The sequence below is a fragment of the Lactuca serriola genome, chromosome 4 (assembly GCF_051521515.1).
Source record: "Lactuca serriola cultivar US96UC23 chromosome 4, Lser_US96UC23_V15, whole genome shotgun sequence".
In the NCBI taxonomy this organism is placed as follows: Eukaryota; Viridiplantae; Streptophyta; class Magnoliopsida; order Asterales; family Asteraceae; genus Lactuca; species Lactuca serriola.
In genome coordinates, this window is record NC_136411.1 from 257,436,638 (window position 1) to 257,456,514 (window position 19,877).

General features: G+C 39.8%; 1 protein-coding gene across 1 annotated transcript; it reads right to left on the reverse strand.

Moving 5' to 3' along the window:
* Nucleotides 1-632: 632 nt before the first annotated feature.
* On the reverse strand, nt 633-2,382 carry LOC145096945 (cytochrome P450 81Q32-like). Its single transcript, XM_079034335.1, has 2 exons — nt 1,461-2,382; nt 633-1,384 (listed from the first exon to the last, which is right to left on the reverse strand). Exons 1-2 carry the CDS (start codon nt 2,337-2,339, stop codon nt 770-772), a joined length of 1,494 nt encoding a protein of 497 aa, XP_078890461.1. The 5' UTR covers nt 2,340-2,382; the 3' UTR covers nt 633-769.
* Between the last annotated feature and the right edge of the window lie 17,495 nt (nt 2,383-19,877).

Here is a 19,877-nt window from a genome sequence, read left to right on the forward strand (position 1 = left end):
CTTGAGGAAGAAGACGAAGAGGAAGAGTTACTCCTTATTTCTTGGTTTTTTTTTAAACAACACACACTCCATATTTGTTCTTGAGGAAGAAGACGATGAGAGAGAGAGAGAGGGCCCAATGTTTATTAATAATAAAACATTAAATTAAATAGAAAAAATATAAAAATATATAAAAGAATGACATTTTAGTCTTTTCAGTTTTTCGAGCGACCAAAACCACAGTCAAACTAGGCCAAAAGTACTAACAATCCAAAAAAGTCGTGGTTTGTCTATTTTATTTTTCAACTAATTGTTATGAACCAAAGGGCTTCTAGCCTAGCGGTATCAGGTGGTGCCCTCCCTCTTTGAGGTCGATGGTTCAAGTCCCGTCGTGGACATAGGTGGAATTAAGTGTTAGTTTAGGAGTAGATTAGTATATTTGTATTTACCGGTTCAAAAAAAAAACTAATTCTTATGAGGCTATAAGTTGTTTCAACTAATGTCGTGAGGCTGCGACCAAAGCTTGGCCAAACAGGTGAACAAACTTCTCCAATTTGTATTTTCCCAAATTATTGACGGATGTGCAACAAGAAACATTGTGTATCACCAAATTACCTAGTTAAAAAAATTTAAATCAGTCCATGCACAATATATATTTTGAAATAGTGAAACGTTATTAGATGTCTCGCACGCTATATAATCTAAATAGCATAGAACATGTTATTTCACTCAAATTATCGATATTTATTCTAAATTCATAAATGCTTCAGAGCTGTTCTCTTCCATGGTTTTACATGTTTAGACCTAATAAAGTCTGAGTAATCAGACGTGGTCTACACTTGGCTACCAAAGGTTGAGCCTTGGGCATGGTGAGCCCAGAGCCTTCACTCATATCAACCATCTCTTCACTAATCCTTTCCCAATCAAAACACTGTATTAGCAACCCTAACGCCAACCCAACCATACGCATCGCTAAACCTTCTCCTGGACAACTTCTCCTTCCAGACCCAAATGGCATGAAGCTATACCCATCTTTTGTGCCTTCGAACCTTTCTGGGTAAAACCTTTCGGGGTCACTCCAGAGCTTCGGGTCATGATGCATGGCCCATTGGTTGATGAGTAGCATGGTCCCTCGTGGGATGTCATAGCCTCCGACCATACAATCGTCCGAGGACTCGTGAGGTACCAGCAGTGGGACTACAGGGTACATTCGTAAAGTCTCGTTGATAATACAACGAATGTAAGGTAAGCTGCTCATGTCTGATTCATCAACAAGACGGGTTTTTCCTACATGGCTGTCGATTTGATTCTGCGCCTTCTTTAAAACATGAGGATGGTTGAGCAGGAGGGAAAGAGCCCATCCCATAGTCGACGCAGAAGTATCAGTTCCAGCTGTTAATAGGTTCTAATTATCAAGAACAGTAGTTAGTGTAAACGATTTCGTAAAAGATAAATTAAATGTAGGGAAGTAGAAATCTTACAACGCAAAAGCTTTTAATAAGTTCATCGGTGTAGTACCCAGGGTCATTTTTTTGTAGCTGCAAGAGGACTTCAATCATTGTGTTCTTCTTCTTGTTTTCCGGTTCAACACCTTCCTCCTTCCGAAGTTGCTCAATCAACCCTTGGAAGAAAGCATCTCTCTTTTTCTGCAATGCAATCATCTCCTTTTCCAGCCCTTTCATTCCAAACCATTTCATAATGGGCAAATGATCCCCTAAATTGGAAGTATCCTCCAATAGAACTGTCTCTTTGATTATTTCCTGAAACCGTTTCCCTTCCTCTTCCATATCTCCGCCGCAATACCTTTTCCCGGATATCATCCTCATTATCAAGTTGAGCATCAACTCGTGGAATACCAATGTAAAGTTCACCGGGGAAGAAGATTGAGATATGAGTTTAAGTATCAGGAGCCTTCCTTCGTCGGCGCGTATGTCATGGAAGTCGTTAAGGCGGTGAGAGGAGAAGATCTCGATGGTGGAGATCCGGCGAAGGTTGCGCCAGTGGTCGCCGTATGATGACCAGCCGAGGCTGGTGTAGTTGGAACCAAAAATCTTGCCAGCGAGCATTCGAGGGCGGTTGGCAAAAATAACGTCGTTCTTAGTCAAACATTCTTCGGCGGCGGAAGGGGAGGAGACCAACAGGACGCGGCGCGATCCGTATCGGAGGAGGAGAATCGGGCCATGTTTGGCGGAGATTGTGGCGAAGGTCCGGTGGAGTGGTTTTTTCAAGAGGTGGAGGTGGCCGATAACAGGGAGAGTTGGAAAGAGAGTAGGGGGAAGGTTAGAGGACTTGCGGCGGAAGTGGGAGGCGAAGAGAAATGCAGCGACAAGTAATGCGACGGTGATGAAGAAAGAATCCATGATCGATGATACCGAGAAACGAGTTTGGATGGACTAGAGTTTGGTTGTGATGCTAAATATATAAATTACCTGGGATTCATTGATAGGGTCTTATGCTTTTATCGTTTTCACTAACATAAATTTACATATCTTTGAATATATTTAATTATTACAATGATTTCTAATCCTTAACATAATAAAAATATTAATTATTATAAATGTAATATCTTATTATTAATTATTTTCAAACCCATGTCAGCTAATATATCTATCGAATCTAACATGATATATTGACTATATTCATCGAATCCAACATAATATATATTCTGTTGTGATATACATTCGTTAGGAAATAACTTTCTATCATCATTAAACCGATTTTATTTATAGAAAATACTTTTATTTCATATAAATATGACCATTTACTTTCTATTTATGACCACTTTTATCATTAAAAAACATTAAATTATATAACAACAGAGTAACCGTTTAAACTTGACAAATTTGCAAAAATGGTCCTTTAGTATGCATTTTTTCTGAATTTAGTTTAAACCTTGATTTTTTTTTGGATTCACTGTCTTTTGGTTTAGTTTGCACATAAAAAATAGAAATGGTCTCCAGACTTAACTCTTGTTAAGTTGTTGTTAACCCCCTCATGTGCCTCGCATGTGAGGGTATATTTGCTTTTTTACATTTTAGAGACCATTTTTGTAACGACCCAAAATACGACCTAAAATTTTTCGTTTAAATAATACTAAGGTTCCCAATGATCTATAATATATCATAAAATCGTACGTCATAAATCCCAAAAGGTTATAATGGAGGTCTCATAACAAAAGAACTGTAACAACATAACATAGTATATGAAATAAACTCCCAGGACAAAAACTGAAGCTGTGGTGTGTCCAATGCCATCATCCCGAGCCCTTCCCTTTGCTTGCAGAAGTACCTAAAACCAAAACTGAAACTGTAAGCACAAAGCTTAGTGAGCTACCCCAGATTACCACATACTATACAATCATATAAACACATATTGGGCCTTGCCTACTGCATCGAACCGAAGTCTGGAAACTGCATCGGACTGAAGTCCGGAACTAACCAGGGCCTCTCCCTCTGCATCGGACCGAAGTCCGAAAACTGCATCGGACCGAAGTCCGGAACTGACTGGGACCTTGTCCCCTGCATCGGACCGAAGTCCGGAACTAAATGCATCGGATCGAAATCTGGAACTGACTGGGACCTTGTCCCCTGCATCGGACTGAAGTCCAGAAGCTGTCTGAGCATAACATAGCATATCATAAACATATCAACTAGCATAAACACATATACTGCATACTGCATCGGACCGAAGTCCGGAACACATAACACAAAGACATGCTTGAATCACAAAGATATCAAGCACACTAAACGACTGCATCGGACCAAAGTCCGGAACTACTACTAACTAGGCGGGCCGGCATTGTGGTCGTAGACCCGTTCCTACTGGAAGGAAAACTCACCTCGTAGTGCTGGCTGCTGAGATGCTAACTCTAAAAGTGGTTGACTGCTACTCCGGAACTGACCGACTACACATCCCAAAACACTAGATCAATTACTTGTAAATGCCCTCAGGGTAAAATGACTATTTTACCCCTGGTCAAAATCAACTTCCAGTTGATCGGACTCGCCGAGTCAGGGCGCAGACTCGACGAGTCCCTCCTTTACTAACTCTAACTTTAATTCACCGAGTCTTTTTGCCACTCACTGATTCACTCTGAACTCACAACTCGAAGGGAAAACGGGGACTCGCGAGTCAACTCATCGAGTCCGAAGAACAACTCGCCGAGTCCTATCGCTGATTCCATACAATCGAACTCTAATCTATTCCAGGGCCTCTAACTCGTAGATCCGAGCCACTGGGACCATCTGAACACGTAAAATTGCTGACTTTACGTGTAACTACTAAGGAATGAAGCCATTTCACTCAAACACTACTTTTCTCAGGAAAAACTCAACCGACTCGCCGAGTTGTAGAACAACTCGTCGAGTCTAAGGCAATCTTCATCGGACTCGCCGAGTTGCTCATCAAACTTGTCGAGTCCATGGCTATCTTCATATGACTCGCCGAGTCAAGCTTGTGACTCACCGAGTCCATTTAGTCCCTTTTCCATACAGACCTGATTTGATCCATGCAGCGACTCCAAGTCACAGATCCAAGCTTCTAGGGCATGCTTATCACGTAAAGTTGCAAAATTTACGTGCATGCATGGCTTTAAAGGCTTCAAATGCCAAAAACTAAGCTCTTAATGGGGTTCGAGGCTCAAGAGGACCTCAATCACGACCATAGCTGAAACTTTACACTACTAGAATGCAATGAAGGTCCAGATCTGAAGTATGACCCAAACATAATGCTTAATCATAAAGGATTTGGGGTTTTTGGGGGTTAAAAGCAACAATTTGGGGACAACCAAGATCTACTAGATCAATAAACAAGATGGAGGATTTATTACCAGAAAAGATGACCATAACTGAGTGTGCTCTGGATCTAATTCCCCTTCGTTGAACTCTTCAATCTTCTCCTTCTTCTACTTGCTCCAAAATTCCTTCACAAAGCAACAATCACTCACACACTCAAAAAGGGGGCTAGGGTTCAGTAAGAGATGCTCTGAGTGTGATGGAGGCGAGGTTGGGGCGTATAAGTGGGTTTAAGGTCCAAGAATGGCCCTTATATGTGTTTACGGCCTGGGGACCACTTCGCCATGAGTTTACAGCCGTAAATCATGGTATGAAGTATCATTTCGTGTCTTGAAGTCCCTAGTTCAAAGGTGTAAGGTTCTATGCTAAGTTCCAAGGCTTACTAAGGTGTTAGGGTGCCATTTGCACCACTAAAAGGGGTTTACGGCCTAAGAACATGTCTTGGCCGTAAACTCCTTGAATCATGTGATTCTTTATGTTTTCTAAGCCCTAAAAATGTTAAATCTAGTGTACAACGAGTTGGAACAAGAGTACTTACGATCTAGGAGCTTGAATGGTCGATTTTGGTCAAGAACACTAGTGTGTGTTCTTGGTGAAACTTGAAGATCTACAAAATGGAATGATTTCATGGATGAAATCATGTAAGATTACTAGTGCATGTAAGATATCAACTAGTTAGGACAATAAACTTACGAGATTTGAAGATCAGGGACGAAGATCAGGATGATAGTTGAGAGGATTTCAGCCAAAGGAAAGGGAGGAATGAACAAATGACCACCTTTTCATCATATAAGATGGAGTTTACGGCCCACATGGAGTTTACGGCCATAAACTCCCATGTGGTGGCCGTGAACTCCTTGTAAAGGTGTTTAAGTTCATTTCTTTGAGCTATAACTTCATCAAATAAACCCCGCCACTTATCCCTTAAGTGTACAAGGCTTAGAATGCTTAAATAAACTCCTAATTGTGCTAAAAGATAACAACAATGAGTTTGACTTTCAATGAAGTGTTTGACTGCACAGGATAGAAATTTTCGGGTTGTCACAAAATCACATACCAGAAACGGAGCGTTACAATTTTTGCACCGAATATATATATATATATATATATATATATATATATATATATATATATATATATCCTCATTCTTTTAAAAAAAGGACAATGACTTAAAATTGTAATATATTTTAACAAACTTACCATCAAAAATCGATATCCCCTACCCCGAATTGACGACCTTTTTGACCAACTTCAGGGAGCGTGCTACTTTTCAAAAATCGACTTGAGGTCGAGTTACCATCAATTGCGAGTTCAAGAAGAAGATATCCCCAAGATGGCATTCAGAACTCGCTATGGACACTACGAATTTGTAGTGATGCCATTCGGGTTAACAAATGTGCCTGCGGTGTTCATGGGTCTGATGAACCGAGTGTGTCGACCCTTCTTGGATAAATTCGTGATCGTGTTCATCGATGATATCTTGGTCTATTCAAGAAGCGAAGAAGAGCACAGGCAACACCTGAGACTAATATTGGAGACGCTAAGATCCGAGAAGCTTTACACCAAGTTTTCAAAGTGTGAATTTTGGCTCCATGAAGTGGGATTCCTTGGCCACGTGGTAAGCAAGAAAGGAATACATGTGGATCCATCAAAGATCAAGGCTATTGAAAATTGGGCAGCACCAACAATGCCAACGGAAATCCGACAATTTTTGGGACTCGTGGGCTACTACCGAAGATTCATACAGAACTTCTCCAAGATTGCTAAGCCCCTCACCACCCTGACTTAGAAAGGCGTGATGTTCAAATGGGAAGATAAACAAGAAGCCACCTTCCAGACACTAAAGCAAGCTCTATGCAGCGCGCCAATCTTGTCTCTTCCGGAAGGAACTGATGACTTCGTGGTATATTGCGATGCTTCAAAACAAGGCCTCGGATGCATGCTCATGCAGAGAGGGAAAGTCATCGCCTATGCGTCAAGGCAACTTAAGACACACGAAGTTAATTACACTACCCATGACCTTGAACTGGGAGCGGTAGTGTTCGCCTTAAAGATCTGGAGGCATTACCTCTACGGCACGAAATGTACCATCTTCACCGATCACAAAAGTCTTCAGCATAACCTCAATCAAAAAGAGCTCAACATGCGGCAATGAAGATGGGTTGAACTGCTGAACGACTACGAGTGTGAAATTCGCTACCACCCGGGCAAGGCCAATGTAGTGGCTGATGCCCTAAGTAGGAAAGAATACTTGGGCCACCGAGTAGGATCCTTAACAATGACCATCCATTCCCACCTGGCCATGCAAATCAGGGAAGCCCAACTAGAAGCCTTGAAACCAGAGAATGTGGTAGGTAAGGCATTAAGGGGAATGGATAAAAACTTAGAAGTCAAGGATGATGGAACTCGTTATCTCATGAACCGAATTTGGACCCCGAAGTTTGGTGGATTCCGAGACGTGGTCATGAATGAAGCACACAAGACTCGATACTCCATCCATCCAGGGTCAGATAAGATGTATCTAGACCTCAAAAAGTTATACTGGTGGCCAAACATGAAAGCCGAGATTGCTACTTATGTGGGCAAGTGTCTGACTTGCGCCAAGGTCAAGGTGGAATACCAGAAACCCTCAGGACTACTACAACAGCCCGATATATCGGAATGGAAGTGGGAACGGATAACCATGGACTTCATAACCAAGCTGCCTAAGACTTCAGGCGGTTTTGACACCATATGGGTAATCGTAGACAGATTGACCAAGTCTGCGCACTTCCTGCCAATAATGGAAACCGACAAGATGGAGAAGTTAACCAGGACATACATCAAGGAGATTCTGCGACTGCATGGTGTACCAATATCCATTATCTCCGACCAAGATAGTAGATTCACTTCACGATTTTGGCAGTCCTTGCAGAAATCCGTGGGAACTAGGCTAGACATGAGTACGACCTACCATCCACAAACCGACAGGCAAAGCGAGCGCACTATACAAACATTAGAAGACATGTTGAGAGCCTCTGTGATAGACTTTGGTAAAGCATGGGATACCCATTTGCCGCTGGTTGAATTCTCCTACAATAACAGCTATCACACCAACATTAAAGTCGCTCCATTCGAAGCTCTCTACGGTCGCAAGTGCAGATCACCCCTGTGTTGGGCCGAAGTGGGGGATACTCAGATAGCTAGGGGGCAATTCCCTAATAGCACCCTTACTGGTCCTGAAATCATAAGGGAGACCACAGAAAAGATTGTTTAAATTCGGGAAAGAATGAAGGCGTCTCGTGATTGACAAAAGAGTTACACAGATAAGCGACGCAAACCCTTAGAATTTCAGGTCGAAGATCGGATATTACTAAAAGTTTCCCCTTGGAAAGGAATGATACGTTTCAGTAAACGTGGGAAACTAAACCCGAGGTACATCGGACCGTTCGAAATCCTTGCCAGGATTGGTCCTACGGCGTACAAACTCCGATTACCTCAAGAACTTAATAACATACACCCCATATTCCACGTATCCAACTTAAAGAAGTGTCTGTCTGACGAGACACTTGTAATACCTCTCGACGAGATTGAAGTTAACGAAAATCTCCACTTCGTAGAAGAACCAGTTGAGATTATGGATCGGGAGGTCAAAAGAACGAAACAAAGTCGTATTCCCATCATGAAGGTCCGATGGAATGCTAAACGAGGAACTGAGTTAACCTGGGAACGCGAAGACCTAATGAAACAAAAATACCTGCATCTTTTCCCAAACACCTGAAGTCCCGGCCAAAACGTAAATTTCGGGACGAAATTCCCTCTAACGGGGGGATGATGTGACAATAGTCAAATTCGGGTCAATTCTAAGCCAAACAAAGTCAACGGGTCAAACCGGTCAACTCAATTAAACCTTGTATATTAGTGTTTGTGTTATGTAATTACTGTATAACTCACTATCTCAATGAAAAAACATCACTTGGAAAAATTTGTGTGTTTAATTTTTCTTAACCTTAGTACTAAACAAAGAACAAGAACAATAAATCAATGTTGCATACTCATCGGGAGTGTGTAAGATCCTAAAACATGGCTTAACGGGGTTCACGGACCTTGCGTTGCGGAGCCAAACACTCACTATTGTCACACATGAAACCACTCTCAGTCGTTTTCACTCTATCTCTCTCTATTGTCCAAATCTCTCCAAGAATGTCAAATCTCTCCCAAATCTCTCCAAGTATGTGAAATCTCTCCCAAATATCTCTTTGTATGAGAAATCTCTCCAAGAATGTGAAATCTCTCCCAAATCTCTCAAAGTATGCAAAATCTCTCCCAAATATCTCTTTGTATGAGAAATCTCTCCAAGAATGTGAAATATCTCCCAAATCTCTCCAAGTATGTGAAATCTCTCCCAAATATCTCTTTGTATGAGAAATCTCTCCAAGAATGTGAAATCTCTCCCAAATCTCTCCAAGTAGGTGAAATCTCTCCCAAATATCTCTTTGTATGAGAAATCTCTCCAAGAATGTGAAATCTCTCCCAAATCTCTCTAAGTATGTGAAATCTCTCCCAAATATCTCTTTGTATGAGAAATCTCTCCAAGAATGTCAAATCTCTCCCAAATCTCGCCAAGTATGTGAAATCTCTCCCAAATATCTATTTATATGAGAAATCTTTCTCAACTTTCTATAATCACTCGGGGCATCCCGACCCTCGAATTTGGAGAAAATAGCCCAAAAACGGAAGTCTACGCGAAAAACGGACTTAAGGAGCCGAAACTCCTCTTAGGACCCGAAAGTCCTCTTAGGAACAGAAGCCCCTCTTAGGACCCGAAAGTCCTCCTAGGGACCGAAACCAAGAAGACCCGAACCCGAAGGTCCTCTCAGGGCCGAACCTCGCTCAAGGGAACCGAACCTTACACACCACCCGAACCCGAAGCTTCGGTCCATTTCAGTTCTGACCCTTCGGACCAAGCCTTCGCTTCTTGCTGCTTTCGCTTCCCTCGCTTTGCGCCTAGCACCAGGAGGACCGAACCTCGGCCAGGACCGAGAGGTCTTGCTGGGAAGCTTCTTTTCTCCCGGTTTTCGACTAATTTTGCGTTTTAGGCCCGTTTTTAATTGTTTTAACACGGGATTTTCACCCAAAACTTTATTTTAACATATAAGACCCCTTAATTAATGATTTATCACGTTTTAAGGATAAAACCTTATCCAAAAGAGAGTAGGTGAAGTACAAAGGTAGAGTGTTGACTTTACCTTATTTTATGACACAAGCAACCCCATACCCACTCCATGCCTAACCCACACTCCTCTCCACCAAACCTTGTCACTTCCTTGTACTTTTTACCCCTCTGACAAGCCATCCTCACGTTTTAGGGCTGGTCACTCAACCTCTCTCCTCATTTTCTTTCAATTACTCTCATTTCACCAAAGATTCAACTCCAACTTTTCCCTCAAACTTTTCTCTCTAATTCGAGATCCCAAGGCTGATCATCAAGTGTTCTTCCACTCTTGGTAAGTATAATTCATCCTCCTTGTGATTATTGCACTTCATTCTACTCAAATCATTGATTGCTTACACAAACTCCATAACTATGATGTTAGATTCTCAAAAATCTTAAGGCATCTCCAAGTGTTCTTGAGTTAAACACTTCCATTCTTCAACAATCATCTACTGAAATCATTTAAGGTGAGTTCATACCCCTACATTTTCATGTTTTCCCAAGTTTCTAGGGGGGGGGGGGGGGGGGAATACAAGTAAAACACCAAGAACAAAACTGAACTTTTCTAACAGCCTTCATCAGAAAAGTTGGACTCCATTCACGGACTGGTTTGGACAACTTAAACATTTTTGTTTACAAAAATGTTTTAGGTGCAAGTAGTTCCAGTTCCTAGCTTTAAAATGACTACTTGCACATATCCATACGATTTTTCTACAATTTATGGTGATTTTTACAAAACTGCCTATCATTTCAAACATCAATCCGGACCAGTCTGTGATTATGGACTTGGTCACACAAGTTATAAGTCCCTATAAATTATGGAAAAATTTATGAACCAACTAGACTCATGTTACAAACTCTCAGAAGTTACAGAACTTGATTTGGACATTTTATGATTTTTCTACAAATTTTCCAATAACAGCTACAGAAAATGTTATAAATAGAAAAACACTATAAATTTCATTTCACCTTGTAACATGTTGAGCAAGGTATATATCATTATGTGATTATGTGTTGTTGCAGTATGTGACATTTTTGTATTCATATCTAGATATACACCAGTTAACAAATGGATTTTTACTAGATAATGCATAGAAATAACCAAGTGTTATAATTAAAGTACACCCATTACATACAAATGTATTATTAAACTATGTTAAGTATAGTTTATGTACTTTACTATTTCTACCCTTGTTTTGATGAACTATAATAGGTATAGTTTATGATACATTACAAAATACATATATATTTCAGAAGGGTACATTTATACAAAAGGGAACTTTCATTACGTTAAGTGTAAATTCGTTAATGACTTTGTGAGACATCCCCTTCGCATTAATCATAAGTCCTGTATTGTAACCAGAGTTTCCTGGAGGGAGAGTGTGATAGTTGTATATAGATCTATATTGGGCATGACAAACCCACACCTGAGCTGCATGCAACAGCTAGGCCGGCAGGTCTGAGGTGACAAATGTCATAACAGTTCCGATGCCTGAAGAACGTCGTTTTCAGGCCATCTAGGTCATAGCATGGCTATAATAGCTAACAGAAAGTATTAACAAACATAAGAATTTACGGGAATCTCATTGACATCATACGCGTTATGTCGAATTAAACTCATATTATTTTCTGAAAAAGAAGGAAGTTTACCTATACGTTGCGGTCTTTGTATATATATAAGACTACAGTACACATTTTTAAGGAAAATTATCGGAATTTTCTAGAACAACCATACATTTACGAGACAAGGTTTTTCATAATTTGCATACAAAAGCTTATGAACTCACCAACCATTGTGTTGACACCTTTTCAAAACAACTTGTATTCTCAGGAAATCACTAAACAGGAAACCAAGTGCATTTTGAGGATGGGACGTTAAGGCGTCAAACACTTCATATTTTGTCAACATATTGTAATTGATTTTGAAACATGCAATTCATACAATGATGTAACTTTTTCAATTATATATATGTTGGTTGTTCTTGCTTAAATCACTATTGCATTTGTTGTTATGATACTACACATGAAGTCCTCCACCCCCGGACGTTTCCGCCATCCTTGGTGTGGGGTTGTGACATATACTGTGAGCTCCTAGGGTTTCACCCTAAAACCCTAACTGGATAACTTAGCCTCAAAGAAATCCAATATCCCTCCTAGAGAAGCCTTGGACGATTTCTAGGTGATGCACATCCCTAAAATCGTCCAACCCATATCCATAAGGACTCTTAGCTCAAAATAGAACTATCACGCATTTGACAGTTTATACCCCTTTCTTCAATTAATCTCTTCAAGTCACCAAATTAATTCCTAATTAATTTATGACTTTATTAATCAAATAATATTATTATTCCTTTAATATATTATACTCATAATATATTAACAATAATATTTCTTCTCTCTTAACAAATCCTCCTATCAAGTTGCTATGGTGAAGGCAACCCAAAAGGACCATGCACAATCGGGTCAAGTACTTACCAAATATAGTTATAGCCTTAGACACTAATCCAACACTATCCCACTTGGATAAGTCTAGTAACTATAAATGCAAACACAATCCGATCAGCAATCGTAGCTCTCAAAGACACTGTCAACTCTGATCTTATCAGTAACCTGTCCTTTAGATAAGGGATCGTACAGTCCTCTGTTTTGATATTGTGCAGACGATTTCATGAAACATTGTCATACTTATTGTCCAACAACTATTTTCTCGATCTCAGATTTATTTGACATAGAACTTAATTGAACACATCAATTCAGTCCTGACCGGGCCTGGTACATAAGTCAAATCAAATCATCGAGCGGCCATGATATCGCTTTTACCCTCTTAGGATAAAAGTAACAGATACACTTCGACTTATATGCATCTACTTATCGACTAATCAACTATGCACAACAATGCGTTTTATGACATCAATTTACTGATGCGGTTTCGCATTATCAATGTACAACCAATTAGTAAATAATAAACCATATATCTAAGTTTTAAGACCATATGATATTATCGTCTTGCGATCACCCTAAAGTGATTCCAGCAAGTGCGGGTTCATTCCAATGCTCAAAACTTGTTCATAACCACTCATGAACGTTGCAGCAAACCTTTGCTATGTCTAACACCATTTAGACAATCTACACACCAATTCATGTCAATCTTCATTCATACATACTTCCAACATATGAACGATTGTGGACCATTCGAATAATTCGATTATTCTTAATAACTTAATTATTCAGGAAGTCAAAACATGCAAAGTGAAACAATAGCTAAACAATTATCATGAGATCGTAACTTTACTTATAAACAATAATCTTTTATTTAATCATCAAATGTCAATTACATTTATCTATTACATGTTTCTAAAACTATCTAATCTAAACAAATATCATCCTTTAGCCCAATACTCCTAGCATGCTGCAAGTGCTTAAGCCTACTCAGTCCCTTCGTAAGCGGATCTGCTGGGTTATCTTTTGATGATATCCTCTTAACCACGAGTTGTCCTTCTTCTACTCGATGTCTAATAAAGTGATATTTTCTGTCGATATACATAAAATTTCCATGGGCTCCTTTATAGCAGGCACAACTCCAAGATCGCCAATGAAGTTCTTCAACCATATTGCCTCTTTTGACGCTTCGCTTGCTGCAATGTACTCTGATTCACACGTTGAATCAGCTACAGTTTCCTGTTTGGAACTTTTCCAAGTTATCGCTCCTCCATTAAGGGTAAATGCCCATCCTGACTGCGAACGATAGTTGTCCCTATCGGTCTGGAAACTGGTGTCACTATACCCTCGCACCTTTAAGTCATCACTCCCTCCGAGGACTAGAAACCATTCCTTGGTCCTCCGAAGGTACTTAAGGATGTTCTTGACCGCAATCCAATGCGCTCTTCCAGGATTCCCTTGATATCTACTGACCATGATCAAAGCAAAGGCCACATCAGGACGAGTACAAGTAATAGCATACATGATTGAGCCAACTGCAGAAGCGTAAGGTACTCGGCTCATATTAGCTATTTCGGCTTCGGTACTCGGACTCTGAGTCTTACTCAACTTTGTATTACTTTGTATTACTTTGTATTGGTAGTTCTCCCTTTTTCAAGGTTTCCATACTAAAATGTTTTAGTACCTTATCTAGGTAAGTATTCTGACTAAGTCCTATTAGTCTCTTACTTCTTTCTCTCACTATCCTTATTCCCAATATATAGGAAGCCTCTCCGAGGTCCTTCATAGTGAAGCACTTCCCGAGCCAGGACTTTACTTCCTGCAGAGTCGGAATGTCGTTTCCTATGAGCAGTATGTCATCGACATACAAAACGAGAAAGCTAACTATGCTCCCACTGGATTTGACATATACACATGATTCATCTTTGCTTTTTACAAATCCAAACTCTTTGACTTTCTCATCAAAGCAAAGATTCCATCTGCGAGATGCTTGCTTAAGTCCATAAATGGACTTCTCAAGCTTGCACACTCTATTGGGATGCTTCGGATCGACAAAACCCTCTGGCTGAGCCATGTAAACATCCTCAGCGAACTTCCCGTTAAGGAAAGCGGTTTTGACATCCATTTGCCATATCTCATAATCATGAAATGCAACAATGGCTAGCATCACCCTATTAGATTTTATCTTAGCAACTGGTGAGAAGGTCTCATCATATTCAACTCCGGGAGTTTGAGTAAAGCCCTTCGCCACTAGTCGTGCCTTATACGTGTGCACATTCCCATCCACGTCGGTCTTCTTCTTGAAGATCCATTTGCACCGAACCGTCTTACGTCTGGGCACATTGTCAACCAAATTCCAAACTTGGTTGTCATACATGGACTGAATCTCGCTGTCCATTGCCTCTTTCCATTTAGCAGACTCCAGGCCTGTCATGGCTTCCTTATAGCTGTTAGGTTCATCTAGGTTTACTAGTGTACTGTCACTAATATACGTGTCCCCTTTGGTAGTAATATGAAAGCCATATAACTAGGGTTGTACTCTAACTCTTTCGGAACATCTAAGAGGTAAGGATTGGTCAATGGGTTCAACCAGAGTTTCCTCCTCGGGTTGAGCGCCAGCGTTAGAGGTTCCTTCATCGCTTGACTCTTGAATTTCTTCAAGATCGACTTGCCTCCCACTGTCTCCTTGGATTATGAGTTCTCGCTCTCGGAAAACTCCTCTCCTCACAAAGAAGACAACATTGTCACTTAGTCTATAGAAGAGATATCCAAAGGATTTCTGCGGGTAGCCGATGAAAATACATCGCTCACTACGGGGTTCGAGCCTGTCGTGAGTCTCTCGTCTTACGAAAACTTCACAACCCCAAACCTTGATGTGTACTAACGAGGGAGGTTTCCTTGTCCACATCTCGTGAGGTGTTTTGGCAACCTTCTTTGTAGGGACTCGATTAAGGAGATGGGTGGCTGTCTCTAAGGCATACCCCCAAAATGAGATAGGTACTGAAGCACGAATCATCATAGAACGAACCATGTCTAACAAGGTTCGATTGCGCCTTTCTGCCACACCATTCAACTGCGGTGTCCTAGGTGGCGTCAATTGCGAAACTATTCCGCATTCCTTGAGATAGTCGTGGAATTCAAGACTTAGGTACTCTCCTCCTCGATCGGATCAACGCATCTTGATTTCCCTGCCCAATTGATTCTCCACTTCATTTTTGAATTCTTTGAATTTTTCAAACGTTTCTAACTTGTGCTTGATTAAGTAGATATACCCATATCTACTATAATCATCGGTAAAAGTCACATAGAAGCGGTTCCCATCCTTTGTGGTAGATCTAAAGGGCCCACATACATCGGTATGTATGAGATCCAATAAACCCTCACCCCTCTCACAAGTGCCAGTGAAGGGTGACTTGGTCATCTTTCCAAGCAAACAAGATTCGCACGTGTCATCTTCCCTAAGGTCGAATGAATCCAACACTCCATCCTTTTGGAGTTGGGCTATGCGCTTCTTGTTGACATGTCCAAGACAACAATGCCACAAAGATGCTTTATCCATACTATTGGAAGAATCTATACATAACACATCATTTCCTAGGTTATCTACAACCGTAACAGTTTCATAAATTCCATTACAAGGCATTGCTTCAAAATATAAAACACCATTTAGATAAGCATAAATAGAACCATTCATATTATTAAACGAATATCTAAATCCTTGTCTAAACAAACCATGAAATAAAATGATGTTTCTTGCCATATCTGGCGAGTAGCAACAATTATTTAAATCTAAACCTAATCCATTACTAAGCACTAAAGAATACACTCCAATCTTGGTGACATGCAACGATCCTCTATTTCCCATGATTAGATTTATTCTTCCTTGCTCCACATCTCTATCTCTTCTTAGTCCCTGCAAGTCAGAACAAATGTGGTAACCACATCCTGTATCAAGAACCCAAGAAATAGTATGAGATGAATGATTAGATTTAATTGTGTATATACCTTCAAAAGATGGCTTGATGTTTCCATCCTTGATGGCTTGCAGATATTCCGGACAGCTTCTCTTCCAATGCCCTATTTTGTGGCAATGATGGCACTCTGCCTCCTTTAGGTTAGGGTTGGGCTTAGTAGGATCAACCTTGGTCCCACTAGAAGAGGAACCATCTTGGGACTTTCCCTTGCGGTAGCTCTTTGACAGATCCTTCCTCTTCTTACCCCTTCCCCGACCTACACCCAAAACAGGAGCAGCGGTTGGTGCGGGAGTTGGTGCAATAGACTTGTCCTTTAGGTTGCTCTCAGCAGTCCTTAGGAGTCCTTGGAGTTTGCTTAGGGTGACCTCTTCCTTGTTCATGTGATAGGTTATCCTAAATTGGTTGTAGCATGAAGGTAAGGAGTGAAGAACAATGTCAATGGCCAAATCCTCCCCAAAGTTAATATTTAACTTGCGAAGAAGATCAACATATCTTTGCATCTTTTGCAAGTGCACGGTTAACGATTCTCCACTTCCCATCTTGGCAGTGATCATGTTGGTGATGATCTCGTAGCGCTCTTGCCTTGCGCTTTGGTGGTATCTCTCCATCAAGTCTTGATGCATTTCAAAGGGATACATGTCCTCATAGGACTTTTGGAATTCTTGGTTCATAGTGGCTATCATGATGCAATGGACTTTCGTTGCATCACGTTTGTGTGTCTCAAAGACAACCATCTCTTCAGGAGTAGTGATTTCCTGGTTGACCTTCTCAAGCTTTTCGTCGAGGACATACTCTTTGTCCTCGTAGCGTGCAATGGTGCGAATGTATCTTATCCATTCGCTAAAGTTCGTACCATCGAAGGTCACCTTTTGGCAAAGACTCATTAACGTGAATGAGTTAGCAGCAGCGTTGTTTGCGTTCGGCATCTACAATTAGAAAGGACAAAGTTTGATTAGAGTTGGATCCCTAATTAAACACCCAAAATGAAAAATTAGGGCTAGGACCCAACAACATTATTTACATATTAGAAAATGGATGCCGTAATCCAACATGCAAAATAATTTTGAGGTAAGTGAATGATGATTCGCTAATTCTTCACCTTGAAAACATAACCTTAAGTTTTATTAAGAATTCCTAGATTTTTTTTCTTTGATATTCATTGAACTTTTCAACGACATGTTTAAATCTTGATATGCCCCTCTAGTTTGTGACTGGGATGTCGAGGATCACAAAGCGGGTGTGAATAACCATGAAAATCTACACGGTGCCTTCATTGTTACAATCACCCATTCGATGTGCCGGTAAACCACGCACGCTCCATCGAACTATGATAAACAATGAATAACCCTTTGTCACCTTTTCTTAGAACCAATTAGTGTGCCGGTAAACCACACACGCTCCACTAACTTCTTGGCAAGGGTGCAAAGTGCAATTTCATGGGATTGCATGAATTCACTTTTCCTAAAGTAGCTAAGATTGGAAATTTTATAAAATAGTTTAGTTACTTTATAGATTCATTATACTTATTAATGAGGAGAGAGAGTTGCCCTATCCTACCCGTTCGGCTAACGACCCTCCACCAGTCAAGCAAGCGGTGGGTGTGAGTATACACCCATTAAGCGCCATTTTATAGGTAGCAACCTTATACCCACCTTATAGACCGACTTCGTGAATGAGGCCTACTAACGGTAAGACTAGCATTTTAATTTTACTTATATATTTATTTAGCTCTTAATAATATAATAGTATAGGGTTGAATTTTAAACTTGTGAAATTCTAGGGGTTGAAATTTAAATTCTTCTAAATTAAACTATTAATCACCAAATTCAAATTTCAAAACTATCGGGATAAATATTGAACTTTTCAAATCAATAGGGATCAAATAAAAAATAATTCAAATTAAACAATTAATTTCATAGTTATCTATATTTGATCTAATCCAATTTTAGTTATTAGATAATTACCAAATAATCTTAAATAGTCCATATTTATCATATAAATAATTAATATTCACAAGATTTGAAATTATCTATTATTATGTCAAGGATAATCATTAAATTAGGTTAAAATTCGGATTTATACTTAATAAAACGATTTAGGTATCAATCCAAGACAAAACAGCAATAAAATCCCGAATTATCCTCTGTCTGACGCTGGGACTCGCCGAGTCAAGCTTTCAACTCGCCGAGTTGAAGGTACTCGCTGAGTCCACAATGGAACTCGCCGAATTCATCAGGCAGAAGACTAAAAATCAAAATTTTCAAGTAACAAGCAATTAACCAATGCATTAATTCAATAGAAATCAATCAATGCTTTGATACCACTGATGGGTTTGAGCCATAAGAACTTTCCTATGCGCACATGCAAACCCTAATTGCTTGGATCTTGGTTTCTCTAATTGAACATGTAATATATCCAAGACTTTCATGGCTAGATCTAATGTACACTAACAATCAAAACATATGAAAACAGATCTAGAATTGTACCTTGAGTTACTTGCTTGAAACCTTCTTCTCCTTGGAGCTTAGAGTCACAATTGTCACTCCTCTAAAGGCTTACAAACACCAACTAGCAAGAAGATGATTTGAGAGAGGTAAGGAAGAGGGAAATCGGCTCTAGGGTTACTCCAAGAACAAAGGTGTCGATTTCCGAAACCCCAAGGGTCTATTTATACTGTGAGCTCCTAGGGTTTCACCCTAAAACCCTAGTTGGATAACTTAGCCTCAAAGTAATCCAATATCCCTCCTAGATAAGCCTTGGACGATTTCTAGGTGATCCACATCCCTAAAATCGTCCAACACATATCCATAAGGATTCTTAGCTCAAAATACAACTATCACGCATTTGACAGTTTATACCCCTTTCTTCAATTAATCTCTTTAAGTCACCAAATTAATTTCTAATTAATTTATGACTTATATTAATGAAATAATATTATTATTCCTTTAATATATTATTCCCATAATATATTAACAATAATATTTCTTCTCTCTTAACAAATCATCCTATCAATTTGTATGGTGAAGGCAACCCAAAAGGACCATGCACAATCAGGTCAAGTACTTACCAAATATAGTTACACCCTTAGACACTAATCCAACAGTTCGTACATTCCAAGAAAATCGAATATTTTCTTTAGTAAAAACAGGATAATAGCAGCTCCTTCTTTAATTAGTTAGTTTATACAGGCCAAGTATAAACCAATTTTGAATAGACAGTTGATTATGTGGATATGCTCTAAGCCCACAACCAAACAAGGAACAGGAAATAAGGCAGAAACCACATATTCCACAGTCTATCGATTATTCTTCATACATAGCCCTGATGTATAAACTAAGGAATTATAGAATTAACCAAGATTGTTTGTTATTGTATCCTGTTATAGTATATGAAACATTTTAGTTTGTATGCTTGGTTACTACTAGATGTATTGTTTGATGAATTCTGTATGAAAACCATCATATAGAATGCTCTGTAACACCGTAAATTTCAAAACAA